The following is an 18,167-nucleotide window of genomic DNA, read 5'->3' on the forward strand; positions in this document are numbered from 1 at the left end:
ATTTCATTTCCTAATTCGCTGATTTCCTTTTCATCTCTGGAGCAAGTCAAGCCTTTGCAGATATCATCTTGTTTGTCTCCAAGATTAAAAGCAGCTATTACCGGGTTCTGCTTGCTGTGCGGGTGGAATGTGTTCTCTCGTCTTGGGAGAGGTGAAAACACTTGACTCCTCGGCCAAGAGCAATATTGTGTGCGCTTAATCTTTAAATGCTGTTTGCTGTAATTTAGTCCTTTCTTAAATTATGGCTTGGCAGCTTATTTTGTTCTTCAGAAAAAGCAAAAAGCAATTATTTGATAACATGCCCCTCTCTCTGTCGCCACCTGCAGGTACAGAGGAGAGCAGCTGCCTGCCCCTCCCCCGCTGCCCGGAGTCCTGCTCCTGCACTGACACTGTGGTGCGCTGCAGCAACCGGGGGCTCCGCTCCCTGCCCAAGGGCATCCCCAAGGACGTGACCGAACTGTGAGTACCCCGTCTGTCTGTCTGTCTGTCTGACGCAACCCTGCTGTGAGTACCCCGTCTGTCTGTCTGTCTGTCTGACGCAACCCTGCTGTGAGTACCCCGTCTGTCTGTCTGTCTGTCTGTCTGTCTGTCTGTCTGTCTGTCTGTCTGTGTGCCTGACGTAACCCTGCTGTGAGTACCCCGTATGTCTGTCTGTCTGTCTGACGCAACCCTGCTGTGAGTACCCCATCTGTCTGTCTGTCTGCCTGTCTGTCTGTCTGTCTGTCTGTGTGCCTGACGTAACCCTGCTGTGAGTACCCCGTCTGTCTGTCTGTCTGTCTGTCTGTCTGTCTGTCTGTCTGTCTGTCTGTCTGTCTGTGTGCCTGACGTAACCCTGCTGTGAGTACCCCGTATGTCTGTCTATCTGTCTGTCCATCTGTCTGAACATAACAAAATAACTGCAGCATCAAAATGCGTTTTAAATAAAGAAAAATGTAAGGGTTATACTTGGCACCTTACACTTACATTACAAAAAAACAAGAGGCTTATAATTCACACTGTGGGAAAGTGCCTTGTAATGAGACATTGACATCTGTGTGTCTGAAATGAATCAAGCTGGCAGCTCTGACACTCACAGACTCACTCACACACAGGCACTGACACACACATTCAAAAGCCATTGCATTTGAATGCTGTGTAAATGTAAAATGTGTTCCTCTGTGTATTGCATTGAATTGTATTGCATGTATTTTGTAATTGCAGGTATCTGGAGGGTAACGTCCTGACTGCTGTCCCGAAGGAGCTGGCCAGCCTCAAACACCTGTCCCTCATGTAGGTTCCACTCTCCTTCCCCCGCACTCCATCGCACACCTCACACTTGCAGCTCCTGTCAAGAGCGCCTCCCACAGGGGGAAGGGGGTGGTGCACAGGGCACTTTTCAACTTGAAAACTGCAAAATCAATCCAGAAATATAACACACACAGACTGCCAGCTGTATTGGACCAGCTGTGGGATTTGAAGCCTGTAACAAGCATTGCTGGGAGTGCCAGGCGATGGGACAGTGGCACAGGGGTCACTTTTAATCACTGCTTTGCAATTGTTTTTGGTCACTCCTCTTGCATCGACTCCGAAGCTCATTCTTTCCTAGTCTGATTCTTAGTTTTAATCTTTTGTATTTGTTTGTTTTGTTCAGTGACCTGAGCAACAACAGCATCAGCTCTCTGGCTCCACTGACATTCAGCAACATGACCCAGCTGTCCACTCTGTAAGTTGAACAGTGAGCACTTCTTCTCTCTACTCTCTGTCACTTCAGTTGCCCAGTAATTCACATGTGATGTACGTATCTATCATATGAATTCTATGTAGCATTTGCACTCTGAGTCTCAACATGTAAACAGGGCATCGTTATTCCAGCTGCTGTCGTATTGATTTGGGTTTTTTGTATCTTTTAATTTATTTTGATTTTTTTTTTTTAGCATTCTGAGCTACAACCAGATCAAGTGCATCCCAGCACAGGCGTTCGACGGCCTCCAATCCCTGAGACTGCTGTAAGTGCATCTCCCCTCTATAGGCTGAATGACAGCCGTTCCTGCATCTCTCTCCTATCTGCTGTAAGTGCATCTCCCCTCTATAGGCTGAATGACAGCCGTTCCTGCATCTCTCTCCTGTCTGCTGTAAGTGCATCTCCCCTCTATAGGCTGATTGACAGCCGTTCCTGCATCTCTCTCCTATCTGCTGTAAGTGCATCTCCCCTCTATAGGCTGATTGACAGCCGTTCCTGCATCTCTCTCCTATCTGCTGTAAGTGCATCTCCCCTCTATAGGCTGAATGACAGCCGTTCCTGTGTCTCTCTCCTATCTGCTGTAAGTGCATCTCCCCTCTATAGGCTGAATGACAGCTGTTCCTGCGTCTCTCTCCTATCTGCTGTAAGTGCATCTCCCCTCTATAGGCTGAATGACAGCCGTTCCTGCATCTCTCTCCTATCTGCTGTAAGAGCATCTCCCCTCTATAGGCTGAATGACAGCCGTTCCTGTGTCTCTCTCCTATCTGCTGTAAGTGCATCTCCCCTCTATAGGCTGAATGACAGCCGTTCCTGCATCTCTCTCCTATCTGCTGTAAGTGCATCTCCCCTCTATAGGCTGAATGACAGCCGTTCCTGCATCTCTCTCCTATCTGCTGTAAGTGCATCTCCCCTCTATAGGCTGAATGACAGCTGTTCCTGCGTCTCTCTCCTGTCTGCTGTAAGTGCATCTCCCCTCTATAGGCTGAATGACAGCTGTTCCTGTGTCTCTCTCCTATCTGCTGTAAGTGCATCTCCCCTCTATAGGCTGAATGACAGCCATTCCTGCGTCTCTCTCCTGTCTGCTGTAAGTGCATCTCCCCTCTATAGGCTGCATCTCTCTCCTATCAGATGAAGGCTTCTGTGGAGAGCTTTGCGACCAACGCTGTTCTGGGCTCAGCTCTGTCACTGTGGTCCTGAAAGAACTACAGAAGAAACATCATTCATTATTCACTGTGATGCTGCTCTCCTCCTTCCCTCTCCTAACACGTGTTTTTGTTGTTTCCAGCACTCTCCATGGCAATGATCTGTCAGCTGTCCCTGAAGGAGCCTTCAATGACTTAACCTCTCTGTCCCATCTGTGAGTAATCCTGTTAATGGAGCTTGTGCTCAGGGTTCAGCTGGGCTGTTCTGTGTGAATTGAAGTCCAATTGAAGTGGACTTGCACCACCCTTACTAACTAAGTAACTACAGCTTGATTCCCTGGTATTTGCCTGCACTGTGTATCTGTTTGCTCGTGCACCCTGTGTCAATGCTCCCTGTCTGTGCCTGTGTGTGTCTCAGGGCTCTGGGAGCGAACCCCCTGTACTGTGACTGTAATCTGCGTTGGCTCTCGGAGTGGGTGAAGGCTGGCTTCAAGGAGCCGGGGATTGCCCGCTGTACCGGCCCCCCCGACATGGCGGACAGACTCCTCCTCACCACACCCCTCAACAAGTTCCAATGCAAAGGTAGAACTGTCCTTCTGTCTGTCTGCGTGCTATAATGAAACTCATGTAATTGTGTGTGTGTGTGTGTGTGTGTGTGTGTGTGTGTGTGTGTCTGCGTGACTCTCTCCTTCTTCCTCTATCTCTCCAGCCTCCCAAGACTTGCCCCAGCTGTCCAAATGCAACCCCTGCTTGTCCAGCCCCTGCTGGAACAATGGCACCTGTACCAGCGACCCCACTGGCTATTACCGCTGTACCTGCCCCTTCGGATACAAGGTGAGGTCGCCTGCCTGCCTGCCTGCCTGACAGTTAGAGGCAAACGTAGAGTCCCCCGTGTGTCTGAACCCTGTTCATCCAATCTATCTCCATGTCTCTGGAGCTGTGTGGTCAGAAGGTGTTTTTAATTTCAGCTGAGATGTTTTCCTGCAAAGTGAAATTTGATCCCTGCTGCCAGTTCGATGAGACAGGACCATTTATTTGCGCTCAGACTGCCCGTGGTTCTTTGCGCGTCTCCCATTTGTGTCTCGATTTGGAAAGGGTAGAATCTCGTATTCCTCTGAATCCAGTCGCTTGTGTTTTTGTTTTAGGGGATTCCTGTCGACACAGCAATTGAGATGAACAGATAAGAGTCTAACCCTTTGCCTGTCGAGTCCTTGGAGTGTTTGCTTTAATTGAAACTTTCACCCTCAGAGTATCAGCCCTCCCTGTGTGCTTTTCCATGAGGCTGATGCAACAGTTCCACTGATATGATGCACTACAAGGTGCGAGTGCCTTGCCAATCACTGCCTCGAACCCTAAACCACACAGCATGTTTAAACTCAAATGTGTTTTATGTGCATTGCTCCCAAACTTCGTTACCAGGTACAGTAATAAAGCAAACACACAGAAACCAGCAGCATCCATGGCAGACGGTAGCAAATAGTATCAAATGTAACTCCCGAAACCCCTCTGTCTGATTGTTTGATAAATGACGTGCGCTGGCATCTCGTTCGTCCTGACAAGTCCTGTTAAATCTCCCGTCTCTATTCCCCTCAGGGTCGGAACTGCGAGGTTGCCATCAACGCTTGCATCAGCAGCCCCTGTGCCAACGGAGGCACCTGCAACTTGCACATCGGCAGAGGGGAGCAGTTCAGGTAAGAGGCTTTGCATGCTGCTGTGTGGCAGTGCTGGGAGGAGCGAGTCTGCCCCCTGCTGTCTTACACTGCAGTCTGTTTATAGCTACTTACCTGAATTAGGAACACGAGTGCCATCAGTGAGGCAAGAGTTTTGCACAATAGCTTTTCGGGGATGGAAATAAGACTTCTGTTGCATAACAGATTCACCCATCCCAGGTTTTACTAGGAGCTTGACTAGCGACAGTGTATAGATAACAAGCTCAGGTGTGTCTTATTAAACTCAGATTAAAACCAGGAATGGATCAAACTGCTAATCTTATTTCCATCCTTGTTTTTGTCTTTATGAAAGCACTATCCAAAACGTTTGTCCACTTGACTTAGCTTCTTGTAGTTATATCGTAGAATGGTGATCGACTGAGCATTTTGAAGCTGCGGGTGGCTCGTGGTGTTGAGTGAAAGCTCGGGGGATTTCTTTAAAGCCGTCTCTCTTTCTCTCCCCTTGCAGCTGCTTGTGTCCTGAGGGGTTTGAGGGGGAGAGGTGTCAGATAAACCCAGACGACTGTGACGACAACGACTGTGAGAACAACTCCACCTGCGTGGACGGCTTCAACAACTACACCTGCCTCTGCCAGCCCAACTACACAGGTACCACAGCACTGTCACTGAGGATCCTTAGAGCAGAGTGACCCACCAGAGTGCAGTTTACAAAGAGTGTCCTCCCTGTGCTGCAACCCTGTCACTGAGGATCCTAAGAGCAGAGTGACCCACCAAGGATACGAGTGCAGTTTACAAAGAGTCTCCTCCCTGTGCTGCTTTTACTGCAGTGGGAACCCAATGGAGAGTGATAAAGCAGAGTGCAATAGTAGTTCAATCATGATAAAGCACAGGCATTGTAAAAGCCATGCATAGCTGTCCTGTGTACAGACTTAGGGTTTGAAAGATAAAAAGAGAAAAGTCAGTAAGTCTCATTTATAAGGATCTTGGCAGAAACAGGAAGAGAAAACCACACAGAATTAAACATTGTGAAATAATAAAATATACACTGAATTGGGAAGCCAAACCATTTCTCAGTAGGGAAGTTTATTGAGTCTGAAGGGAGATGCAAGATTCTGGCAACGCCACTGTCTGTAACCAAATTCAATGAATGTACTCTCCATTTCAAAATGCAGACTGGGCAGTTTTGGGCTTATGTTTTAAACTGTGTATATATAACCCTTTTTTGTGGCTGGCGACATGAATAATTTCACCCCGGATGACACAAACACCCTGATCCTCCCCCAGTGCAGAGAGGCTGAAACAAAGCCTGAGTCAGCCACAGAAGGGGGGCGGTGCCCTTGCTGAGAGAGCGAGAGAGAGTTCAGTCCATACCCTGTCATTAAGACTGTATGCCTAATTGCAACCCTGACATTTTTAGTTCTAGCCTCTTTAGTCTTTTAAAAGACCAGACAAAAAGAGCTGGCACGAGAGAAAGAGAAGGCCTGTGGCCAACTGCGGCTAATGCTGGCACATGGAAGCGAGCCAGACCCCCTCGCACAGCAGGAAGCAGTGGCAGAGCACCACACAGAGACGCTCTGTGCACAGGAGCCCAGGCAGGGCAAGAGTCCAGCAACAAAACCACACTCATGGTTCTCTTAAACTAACTGGTGTTATTCTCCCTAGTCTGTGTGGTTTTTTTTGTTTCGTTTGCTTGTTAAAAAGAGAATAGGCCTCCCTTCTGCAGCACCCTGTTTGCGGATAGAGCAATCAGGGAAAGAGTCCCTGGCTACCCCACACAGCCTCCCCTCCTAATTTGCAGAAGGACGGGGCTGCAGGAGGAGGGGGCGGGGAGGGGGGGGGGTGGAGTTTGTTCAGCTTCATGAGAACGGCTCTCCTCTGCACCCCCTCAGCCCTTCAGAAAACTTCCCGTTGAGGTAGCATTATAATTTTGAAAAGTAACCGAAAACACAAATTTCATACAGTATATAAAAATCCGAAGCCCCCAAAAAAAAACAACATTTACATAAAACACGAAAATAGCTAAAAATAAGCACCGAAAAATGAAATTAATAAAAACCATAAAACAGATACCAGTGTGCTGCGCTGACATGAATAAACCACAGCACAGTGCTTCCCAACCCGGGCAAATCCAGTCCAGATATTATTTCCAGCCACGTCCCGAAGTAGTTCATTGAACTGGGTAATGGTCACTTATCTTAATTAGGACTTGATTAGAATGAAGTCCTGGACTGGAACCACTGCCCTAGCAGATCCACATCCTCATCGGCACAAAGGATTCTGAACACACATGGTGATTGATGCTGTGATGGTGCTAATGTGGAGCACTGGTACTGCAAAGGGTTGCCAGTGTGTATTGGTACCTTTGTGGTTCCACTGGCTTGTCGAAATGCAGTAGTTCCCCCTGTGGTAGCATTGCTGTGCCCCTTGAAACCGAACCATTGTTTCAGCCCTGAGTGTTAGAGGGTGAGGAGGAGAGACGAGCAGGGCTCTCAGAGGCTGGATGATCACCAGTAGGGGGGCAAGCTTGCTGACTTGTGCAACATTTTAAAAGGTTTCTCTCTGCTTCTTTTCTTTACAAGCTGCCAGCACTAACCCGGTAAGAGAAGGTCAGTCTCTCTTTTGGTAAACTTCCTCGCCCTCGCAGGAAACGACGCATTTTGATGCTTTTGCCTTGAGAGAGGCTAGTCATCCCCATTCTCGTTCACACAAAACACCCTAACCTCGCAACGTAGATGGTTGACTCTGTGCTTGTTTCCTGTGTGATAGGTGAGCTCTGTGAGGAGGTGATCGATCCCTGTGCTTCAGGACTGAACCCCTGTCAGCACGACTCCAAGTGCCTCGCTCTCTCCAAGGGATATCGGTGAGTGTGGGACCATTAAAAGACCTTACCATAGAGGAAACGTAGTGGCAGCTTTGTAGTCAGCCGCCTTGTTTTGGGAAGAACACTGGAAAGGGGAAAACTCCAAGGAATTCTTAAAGAACACAGGCGTGGCGATTCCTGGGGTTCCGATGAATGGTGCTGCTTCCTTAAAACCCAGTTTTTCCTTAAAAACCCCAGCACTTCATTCTTTCCCATATTTACTGTAGCTGTGTTTGCCTTGTAGTTTCAAGTCTAGTTGTATGTATTCAGATATGTCAATAGGTTTGGGCACCCCGTGGGTATCTCCCAGTGACCCAGGTTTAACCTCAGCCTTACAGATCGCTCACACCCACACTGTATTTCACTTGTTTCTGCCAGGCCTTGTATTCTGTAACCTCACAGTGCTGTCTCTCTTCCTGTTTCAGGTGCGAATGTCTCCCGGGGTACATCGGCGAGCTCTGTGAAAAGGATTACGACGACTGCCTCGAGAACAAGTGCCGCCACGGCGCACAGTGCGTCGACGCCATCAACGGTTACACCTGCGTCTGCCCGGACGGGTTCAGGTAACCGAGACAGCTTCCTGTCTTGCTGTTGAAATGCTAAAGAAGCTGTGAGTCAGAGCTGTTGTCCAAATCAAACATTCCCAGGGTCTATCAAGCCAGTTCTGAGCAGAGCAGAGCAGTGCAGTTCCTTTACAGCCAGACAGCAGGACCGTCCCGCTTCAGTGAAGGGATTGGAAGTGAGAATTCACTTGGAGTTTAAATGTTCAACTACTCTCTTTTGAAAGCAGCAGAAAATGAACCAGCTGAGGTGTGTCCGACACAGTTTGTAGTCCGTACAAGCCCCTACCTTGAGTTATTTATTTCTGGTTTGTTTATTGGGTGCCTTTTCCTTTCTTAAAACACTGTGCTGACAATGTCCACGTGGAGTAACGAGCCTTGTGAATCCAGTCCTCTGTGTAACTGCAGCACTGAGTACCGGTGAGGGGTCCTTTATTTCACCAGAGCTCTAGCTGTTCTGTGAGTACCAGTGAGGGGTCCTTTATTTCACCAGAGCTCTTGCTTCTTCTGTTGCAGTGGTCTGTTCTGTGAGAACCCTCCCCCCATGGTCCTGCTCCAGACCAGCCCGTGCGATCACTTCGACTGTCAGAACGGAGCGCAGTGCCTCATGGTGTCTGGAGAGCCTGTGTGCCGCTGCCTGCCTGGCTTCTACGGGAACAAGTGCCACCAGATCGTCACCGTCCACTTCCTGGGCAAGGAGTCGTACGTGGAGCTGCCAGTGGCCAGGGGCCAGCAGAGCACCAACATCTCACTGCAGGTACAGAGAGTGAGGGGAGCCATAGACAATGAGGGACCACATCCCAACAGAGAGGAGGAATCAGAGAGTGAGGGGAGCCATAGACAATGAGGGACCAACATCTCACTGCAGGTACAGAGAGGAGGAATCAGAGAGTGAGGGGAGCCATAGACAATGAGGGACCACATCCCATGTCGTTTAGGTCTTTATTCATGTTTCCAGTGCTGCCTCGCTCCTGACAGGCTGATGAGAAGCCTTGACGCCTGGAGAGAGCAGGCAGGCGGGCGGTCAGGGAGACCCCAGTGGTGTTATTGTCAGGAGCGCAGCGGCTGGGAGGTGACATCCTTGAGGGCAGGATGTGCTGACTCCACATTCCCAGTAACCGATCCCCCGCTGCGAAACAATACTGATACGGATAAGGGCTGTAGTTAAAGGATAGTAATGATACCGGTAAGGACAATTGTTCTCCGCTATAGGAACCGCAGTCTGTTTTAACGTAAATGAAAAGGGTTTCTAAATGCATAGAACTGAGAAACACATATATGTAATCGTAAAGCTATAGTGAAGGTGGGCTTTAGTTGAGCCTCTCTGGGTGAGCTGCAGTAACCTGCCCCCTGCACTGAAGTGGGCTTCATTGCTCTGGATGAGCTGCAGTAACCTGCCCCCTGCACTGAAGTGGGGTTCATTGCTCTGGATGAGCTGCAGTAACCTGCCCCCTGCACTGAAGTGGGGTTCATTGCTCTGGGTGAGCTCCAGTAACCTGCCACCTGCACTGAAGTGGGGTTCATTGCTCTGGGTGAGCTGCAGTAACCTGCCCCCCTGCACTGAAGTGGGGTTCATTGCTCTGGGTGAGCTGCAGTAACCTGCCCCCTGCTCTGAAGTGGGGTTCATTGCTCTGGGTGAGCTGCAGTAACCTGCCCCCTGCTCTGAAGTGGGGTTCATTGCTCTGGGTGAGCTGCAGTAACCTGCCCCCTGCTCTGAAGTGGGGTTCATTGCTCTGGGTGAGCTGCAGTAACCTGCCCCCTGCTCTGAAGTGGGGTTCATTGCTCTGGGTGAGCTGCAGTAACCTGCCCCCTGCTCTGAAGTGGGGTTCGTTTCAGGTTTTGGAGCTTGTTTTTATTTCATGAGGAAATACAGCCTTCAGTATTAAATCCCTCTATTTTGATATATCCCATGCCAAGCTGTTTTAATAGGGATGCACTGTGGGACCTTATTTTGTCCCTCGACAGAAATAATAAGACTTTTGAGGATCTCTGTGTGAAAGCTGCAATCTGTGCAGGAGGTCTGAGTGAGTCATGGCTGGATTGCAGCTTTGCAAAGTGTGCTGAACTCCTCATTTGAACTTGTAGAGAACAGTGAGACGAAGGGCAACGTACAGAATACAAATATCAAAACAGATGCAATGTATTTCATCCAGGCTTCATGACAGCCTTTGCAGGGAACTCTAATAAAACTTCAGATCCAGAGCATTGCTGCCTGTGTTGTGTCGTATGAAGTGGGCTCTGCTGTGCTGATCCAGCGCATTGCTGCCTGTGTTGTGTGGTATGAAGTGGGCTCTGCTGTGCTTCCATGTCATTCTGAGCAGTACGCTCACCAGAGTGACTCAACCCAGTGGATTTTGAGACAGGTCAGCAGTCATCCTCGTCCTGGCTTTCACCCTTACAGGTGGCGACAGACAAAGACAACGGGATCCTGCTCTACAAGGGGGACAACGACCCGCTGGCACTGGAGCTGTACCAGGGGCATATCCGCCTCATCTATGACATCGCCAACTACCCGCCTACCACCGTGTACAGGTGAGCCAGTCTGCCATTCACACAGTGACCAGCCAATCAGAGCAGAGGCACTGAGTGCAAGTGTGGTCTAGTGGGTAGAGCTGTGGGACTAGGAGACAGTGTGGTCTAGTGGATAGAGCTGTGGGACTAGGAGACAGTGTGGTCTAGTGGATAGAGCTGTGGGACTAGGAGACAGTGTGGTCTAGTGGTTAGAGCTGTGGGACTGGGAGGGAGGCAGTGTGACAGTTGCTAGAGTTGTAAGTGTGAGAGAGTGAGGCCTGGGGGTAGATAGTCCATCACGTGCCACACTGCTTCTCTTCTGGAGTGCTCTGCAGGCAGATCTGCTCTTGTGACCGAACTCCCTGAATCCCAGCAACTAACCCTGGGAGTGTACAGAGGGGACTCAATAACAGCACCAGCATGAAAACATTCAGTTCCAGTGCCCACATTACACAAACCACAGCCTGTGATACGGCCCATCATTCTGCCACAAGCCATGGAAAAGCGCCTCCTGCTTTCCAAGGCTAGTTGTGCAGCTTTGTGTTTCCGGGAGAGCGGTCCAGGGAAGTCTTGTCTTACTGTCTGGTCACAGAGGAGCCCGATTGCTTCAGTGTTTAACCCTTCACACAGACGCTTATCCTGGCTGCTTACCTCTCATAGGAACTATTCTTTCAAGAAAACCAGGAGATTAGCAACAAAGTGGTCTCATTTTGATTTGGACTGCATCTGTGAAAATATAGGGGAAGCTGTCAACAGTGAAGAATCCGAAGGATACCGGCCGTTTCCAGTCTGGAACGATTACCAATCAGCAGTCAGCTTGGGCTCATGCAGCTTCATGTCGTCTTTGGGGAATGCAAACAAACTGGCCAGTGAATTTCTTTCCTGCGGAGTGCAGGATACACAGAAGGCTGCGCTGCTGAAGGGTTTTAATAAACACGCAGAGCAGGGGTCATGTTTGGTTATCAGATTGTAATGGGGACTGTTTAAAATCCTCATTGACAGCAGAGACCTCTGCAGGCCTTCCTCTGCAGTGACGCCTCATTAGCATAAGATGAATGCCTGCCTCCCTGCTCCCTGTTAAACGCTGCCCTTTCAGAAATGCCACACTAATCTCTTGATTAGTTGAAGGGAATGGATTGGCAGCGGAGATGAGAGAGGCTTAGGAAATTGAAGGAGAATGTCAGAATGGCTTTCAGTTCAACACGTCCGCCTGCCCTCCTCCCCGTCCTCCCCAAACCAAACAAACAGAACGAATGCATCACGAATACGTGCACTGGAGAGCTGGGCCCGCAGGGTTTGAGTGCGTTCCTTTCTAACTTCCTGTTTTAAACCCTGTGAATGGTGGCTGCAAATGTAGTTACATTGTACACAATGAAAACTCTTTCATGGTTACTGAGTGCTGCAGGATGCACACAGTGTACACAATGAAAACCCTTTCGCTCTCGAATGCTCCAATTGACAAAATATCAACAAAGACCAAAACTGGAAGTACCAAGGAACGTGTTCAAACTTGTTTTTTCCTTATGTTGGCCCTTTGCTGCCCTCTGGTGTTCAGACACAAGCAGTGCATGCTGGGCTGGTTCCCTGGAGACTGAGCCTGACCCTTCATACCTGCAGTTAATGAGAACACACTGACTGCTGAGCATTAGCACCTTGTTGCAGGTTCATTCAAACAAAATCTTAGATCATCGTAAGCGATCTGTTTTTATTGCTTTCCCCTTTTATCCCCCTTGTATTGGCAGTAACATCAGTGGACCCTGTAATGAAAGACAGCTGTCCAAACTACAGACAGGCACTGAACTGAAATGCCATTAAAAAGTAATAAAGCTGGGCTTCCCGGGAGGTATATGTATTTTATAAAAGCAGAGGGTGGGGGGAGCGGGGATGGCAAAGCCTGTCGAAAACATAAGTCCCTAATGAAAACCATGCAGGGACCAGCACTGTCGGATTTAACCCCTTCATTGACTGAGGATCACCTGGTCATTGATATTGATAAGGATTGGTGTTCAACGTATATACAAAAGTATCTGAAGGCTTTGTTCCACATTCCTCTGAGTCACTGCCCTTATTAAAGTTAGATCCGTCTGCCAATCTGGTTTAGCTTGGACTAGCTTCAGAGGCAGGGGTTCTTTCAGGCTGAGGAGAGAAGGGGCGTGTCCACGCTCGCATCATGGCCCCGGGACTCCGCCCACTCGCTCGCTCGCTCTCAGCCAAGCCACTGTCTCTAGCTGTCTGGCAGGCTGATGTCACCCCAGCAGCAGCAGCAGCAGCAGAGCAGACACTCAGATTGAGAGTTTATTAACCTGCTGAACTGATGGAGGAGACTCAATGAGTTTTAATATAGAAACAAAGAATAGCCCCCCCTCCTTGTGTCCCTCTCTGCAGTGTGGAGTCTGTGAACGACGGGCTGCTGCACACAGTGGAGCTTCTGATCCAGAACCACGCGGTGAGCCTGATTGTGGACAGGGGGACCCCGAAGAGCCTGGGGAAGCTGCAGAGACCGTCCTCCCTCAGCACCAGCACCCCGCTCTACATCGGAGGTGAGACGCTGCACTGGGACTGACTGCAGTCTGGGCAGGACAGGACAAAACAATTTCCATTGCACATATTACACATATACTTAATCACAGCTCCCCTGTCCTCCTCTCTCCTCACGGCTCCCCTGTCCTCCTCTCTCCTCACGGCTCCCCTCTCCATTCTCCTCACGGCTCCCCTCTCCTCTCTCCTCACGGCTCCCATCTCCTCTCTCCTCACGACTCCCCTCTCCACTCTCCTCACGGCTCCTCTCTCCTCTCTCACGGCTCCCCTGTCCTCCTCTCTCCTCACGGCTCCTCTCTCCTCTCTCACGGCTCCCCTGTCCTCCTCTCTCCTCACGGCTCCCCTCTCCACTCTCCTCACGGCTCCCCTCTCCTCTCTCACGGCTCCCCTGTCCTCCTCTCTCCTCAGGGATCCCGGGTGTGCTGGGTGGGGCAGGGCTGAGGCACGGTCAGGATCGCGGCCCCACTGGTTTCGACGGCTGCGTTCACAGCGTGCGTCTCAACGGGGCCCTGCAGGACCTGGGCGGGGCACGGCGGGGGGGCGGGGGGGTGCTGCTGGGCTGCCACCTCTGCAGCGTGTGCGCGCAGGGGTCCTGCAGTCACAGAGAGGGCGTGGGGGTGACCTGCGAGTGCCCTCCCGGACGCAGCAGCCTGCTGTGTGACCCCTGCCAGAGCTACAGGTAGGCACAGTCTCTCCTTTCTACCAGCACTGACCAACAGTCCTGCTTTCACACAGCATCCTCTTACCCTGTAACTGACTGGAAAACTGTAGATCAGCAAACGCCAGTGTAGGTACAGTATACAGCCGCCACTCTCTGAAAGGCAACCAGTTACTCAAATACGTTGGAGTCTATTCGATTGATAGCACCACTGTTTCCATATTAAAAGCTGTCATTTGACATACTTTACAAAGAGACTTGCATACGCTGTTAAAGAGGCTGGTTTTCATAAAGTTCCCCTCTTTTAATGATTGAATCGATGGTGTAGTTTAGATCTCCCACCATTTATATCAATCTCCAGGGATGGAAGTCAGGCTCCCGTTGTTTAATCAGACACACCTGAGCTTGTTACCTAGACACTGGGGCTAATCAAGCTGGTAGTAAAACCTGGACTGAGTGACACTGCTGTGCAGTAGGAGTCTTATTTCCATCCTTGATCTCCACTATTAAAGGCAAAATCCCAAACATTTCTGTTTTATCTGCAAAGCTGCTTGTCTGCTTGTTTCTTCTGGGGTTTATCTCAGAATGCATGATTGTGTTGGAAGTTTCGCAGGTTGAACTATGTAGGATAAACACAATACTCCCACCTGCTGGATGGATGAGGTCATGTCTTCCCAGTGATGTTCTCGAGTGTTCTCATGGCAGTGTTTTCTGATCGCAGGTGTGTGCATGGGGAGTGCCGGCTCAGTGACCTGGGAGAGCCCGTCTGCCACTGCCAGCCCAACTACAGCGGAGCAGCCTGCACGGGTAAGCACAGGCCCTGACCCTCAGGCCACAATCCGGGTCAATACAGCAGGGTCTGCATCCTGAGAAGCCTCCGAAGAGATGGGCAAGGCCCACACATTTATACAGCTCATCGTGAGGCTGACAGGGAAACAGTAGAGAATAAAACCGGACAGGAATGCAGGTGCTTTGCATAGGTTACTGAGGTCGGCTGCGTAATGCTGTGATCACGCTTTCTGTAATTACTGAACACCTGGTTTATATTCTCCTTGTACTGTTAAATATTGCGCGTCCCGTTAAACTGGGATTACACCGTTTTTTTTTTGTTTTGTTTGTTTTTTTTTTTTTTTTTTTTTTTAATTTAGTCGTCGGCAATTATTTTTACCCCGGTTTTCACCCCAATTACGCATGCCCAATTATTATCTGTATCCCCGGCTCACCGCTCGCAACCCCCCCGCCGACTCAGGAAACGGAGGCTGGAACACGCGTCCTCCGAAACGTGCTCCTTCCAAGCCGTCATTTTTCGCACTGCAGATCCACAGCAATGCTACCAGACCTATAGTGCCGGAGGACAACACAGATCTGGCGGCTCCGCTGCAGAGCCACAGGCGCCCTATCGGCCACAGGGGTCGCTGATGCGCGGTGAGCCGTGGATTCCCCTGCCGACCTAAGCCCTCCCTACCCGGGCAGCGCTCAGCCAATTGTGCGCCGCCCCCTAGGAACTCTCGGTCACGGTCAGCTGTGACATAGCCTGGATTCGAACCAGCGATCTCCAGGCTATAGGGCACATCCTGTGAGGAGCGCCTTAACTGGATGCGCCACTCGGGAGCCCCAATTAGATTACACCGTTTTCAGCACAATTTAATCATGAAAAGCATTGAATCCAGCCCTCACGATGAAGAAGACACTCATCCAAGCGTCTGTCTTCCGGATGAAGGATCTTCTTAGTTCTACCTCAGACTGCAGCCCACTGCTCCTTATTGCAGTGGTCTGTAGGCAGTGAATGAGTGAAAGAGTGTAGACTGCTAGAGCCTACAGTACTAATTACTTACTCACTGCAGTATGTACAATTGGACCTAATTAGAGGCTCCTCACCCAAGTACTGTCACAGCCCAGCCTTGGTTAGGACGTCCTTGTCAATGAGGCCTCGGTCTCAATGGATAGTTCAATAAATACATCAGTCGTCTGAGATCAGAGCTCTGAATCCCTGGGCTTGTCCGGTCGCAGGCAGCATCATTAAGCATCCTCTCTCTCTGTTGCAGAGCTGGCGTGCCAGAGTGAAATGATCCGCGAGTTTGTCAAGAAGCAGCAGGCCTACACGTCCTGCACCTCCAGTATCAAGGTGCCCCGGGTGGAGTGCAGGGGGTCCTGCAGCGGGGGGCTCTGCTGCACCCCCACCAGGACGAGGCGACGGAAGATCATGTTCCAGTGCACAGATGGGTCCTCGTTCACCGAGGAGCTGGAGAGGCCAGTGGAGTGTGGCTGTTCAAAGTGCCCGTTATAAATAATCGTCATCCAGCCTCCGCACACACAGGAAGGGACCCGTCCGAGTGGAAATAGAGATATTGTAAAATAAAAACAAAAATGAAAATAAAAAAAACTAAACAAATAGAACTTATTTTTATTACAGGACTTTTGATTATAATTGTTTGTTTTTTATCTACATAAAGACTGTTGTTTTTAAAATTCAGTATTGTTTTGCATTACTGGGTATTTGTGTCATATAAGGAGTTATTTTTACTGTAAGAGATTAACAATTCTAAAATTATATAAATTTATATATACGTGTAAAAATATATATAAATGTATAACCTAACCTATGGATTATTTGCTAAAGTGTATTGCATGACTTGAATAGATGAATATTTGATGTGGTTGAAGCGACCTTACTGTGGAGGTCACATATACAGCAGGAGAGGAACAAAGGCATCAAACTATGGAAATGGACTTCTGGACTTTTAACTTCCTGGTACTGACCTCCTGGATTCACGCCTCGGGCCGGACATACCGTTCAAACTGGACACTAACGTTTGATATGCATTGTGTTTTAAACCACACTCGGTTTTGTGTCCAGCATTCAAGACTGTTCACGTTTTTAAATCCAGTATCAAAGACTGTACTTTTTATTATAAAACAAACAAAAAAAAAAAACTGCCATGTAATTGTCAGTGCTTGCCAGTAAATTTCTCCTGGGTTGTAAACATCTCAATGTTGTTTATTGTGATGTGTTCGTGTACGTGGGTGCGCCCTAAAGGGTTTGAAAAAGAAAAGCTGGAAGTAACAATCAGATACTGCTACAAACAGTGAGAGAAATATGTGGAGGCGATGAAGTGAGCTGCACGTGGAATCTGGAGTACTGAATGCACCCCCGTCACCATGGTGAATGTGATGGAATTGTGTTCAGATCGATGTGTGAGCGGGTGTGTTGAATTAAACAGAGAGGAAACTCACTCTGTGTGTTCAGATCAATGTGTGAGCGAGATGTGTTGAATTAAACAGAGAGGAAACTCACTCTGTGTGTTCAGATCAATGTGTGAGCAGGGTGTGTTGAATTAAACAGAGAGGAAACTCACTCTGTGTGTTCAGATCAATGTGTGAGCGAGATGTGTTAAATTAAACAGAGAGGAAACTCACTCTGTGTGTTCAGATCAATGTGTGAGCGAGATGTGTTAAATTAAACAGAGAGGAAACTCACTCTCTGTGTTCAGATCAATGTGTGAGCGAGATGTGTTGAATTAAACAGAGAGGAAACTCACTCTTTGAGTGATAATGTGTATTTGCTAGTTGTTTTTATATGGGGCAGTTTGGCAAAGTGCCCCGCCCCTGTGTGCATTTGTGTGTTCTGTGTATGTATGTTGCGTGCGTGTGTTAATGTTGGTGTATAGATTGGTACACGGGATATAAACGGGTCTGTGTTTCACGTATATTTAAATTGTATATTTGTATTTAGGCACGGGATTGCACATCACGCACGTGCATTTAAAATATAATATGCGAGCACGGGGTTGCACAGAATTAATTCACGTGCTGGGATTCAAGTGAATAATTAATTAGTAATTGAATCCCAGCACAATAGTATATATAGACGCACATTTCTTTCAGTCGGGGTTGGTGTTCGGTGAGTGGAGAACGGGATTGGAGACGGAGGTGAAGTAAAATAATAATAATAATAATAGTAAAAGTAATAGTTAACGTGTTTTCACTCACCGTGTTTGTTCGTCTGTCTGTCCTGCACCGTCTGTTTAGCGTTTAGTCGTTTTGTATGTCTATTTATTTTGGCGTGTAGTGCCGTGTCCAGTGTTTTTGTCTGTTCCAACCTTTTATTTTCTGTTCTGTTTATTAAATGCTGAACGCGATCACGCGTTCAGCCTCACCAAAACCCCATCTCTCTGTCGTTTGTGTTCCTGTTTCTGGTCTGACGCCACCCACTCCGGCCGTCTTTGTGACAGGCAGTCATGCCCATAAACTAAAAGCAAACAAGAAACTTGTTCCTGCCCTTATAAAAGTGTCCCTAGTAAAAGCACAGCAAAGTGTAATAAAGCATGGTAAAGTACAGGTAAGCATTGTAAAGCACAGTGCAAGCATGGTAAAGTACAGGTAAGCATTGTAAATCAGTGTAATCATTGGAAAACTGCGGTGACTGTGGTACACTTTTAGAACAGTGACTGTGAGGCTGCATTCTCTCTCTTTCAGGTCCAATACAGGTGCTTCATAACAGATGTATT

The 18,167-nt window shown here is 48.8% G+C and overlaps 1 protein-coding gene across 3 annotated transcripts in view; it reads left to right on the plus strand.

Annotated features, from left to right (window-relative positions):
- The window catches only part of LOC117431683 (slit homolog 3 protein-like), a 100,619-nt gene extending 82,798 nt beyond the window's left edge, over nucleotides 1–17,821 (plus strand). For 2 of the 3 annotated variants that reach the window (XM_058996509.1, XM_058996511.1), the window contains 18 exons: nucleotides 327–459; nucleotides 1,201–1,269; nucleotides 1,631–1,702; nucleotides 1,914–1,985; nucleotides 3,006–3,077; nucleotides 3,281–3,444; nucleotides 3,572–3,696; nucleotides 4,456–4,553; nucleotides 5,041–5,180; nucleotides 7,112–7,138; nucleotides 7,299–7,392; nucleotides 7,818–7,955; nucleotides 8,469–8,709; nucleotides 10,354–10,484; nucleotides 12,849–13,003; nucleotides 13,410–13,680; nucleotides 14,381–14,466; nucleotides 15,705–17,821. In XM_058996509.1, coding sequence (XP_058852492.1) covers nucleotides 327–459; nucleotides 1,201–1,269; nucleotides 1,631–1,702; nucleotides 1,914–1,985; nucleotides 3,006–3,077; nucleotides 3,281–3,444; nucleotides 3,572–3,696; nucleotides 4,456–4,553; nucleotides 5,041–5,180; nucleotides 7,112–7,138; nucleotides 7,299–7,392; nucleotides 7,818–7,955; nucleotides 8,469–8,709; nucleotides 10,354–10,484; nucleotides 12,849–13,003; nucleotides 13,410–13,680; nucleotides 14,381–14,466; nucleotides 15,705–15,946 — 2,330 coding nt within the window. In that variant the 3' untranslated portion in view covers nucleotides 15,947–17,821. The remainder of the gene's footprint in view (nucleotides 1–326; nucleotides 460–1,200; nucleotides 1,270–1,630; nucleotides 1,703–1,913; nucleotides 1,986–3,005; nucleotides 3,078–3,280; nucleotides 3,445–3,571; nucleotides 3,697–4,455; nucleotides 4,554–5,040; nucleotides 5,181–7,111; nucleotides 7,139–7,298; nucleotides 7,393–7,817; nucleotides 7,956–8,468; nucleotides 8,710–10,353; nucleotides 10,485–12,848; nucleotides 13,004–13,409; nucleotides 13,681–14,380; nucleotides 14,467–15,704) is intronic. The other variant, XM_058996510.1, reaches the window with a different exon arrangement.
- The last annotated feature ends 346 nt before the right edge of the window (nucleotides 17,822–18,167 follow it).

Source organism: Acipenser ruthenus, chromosome 22, assembly GCF_902713425.1.
Source record: "Acipenser ruthenus chromosome 22, fAciRut3.2 maternal haplotype, whole genome shotgun sequence".
In the NCBI taxonomy this organism is placed as follows: domain Eukaryota; kingdom Metazoa; phylum Chordata; class Actinopteri; order Acipenseriformes; family Acipenseridae; genus Acipenser; species Acipenser ruthenus.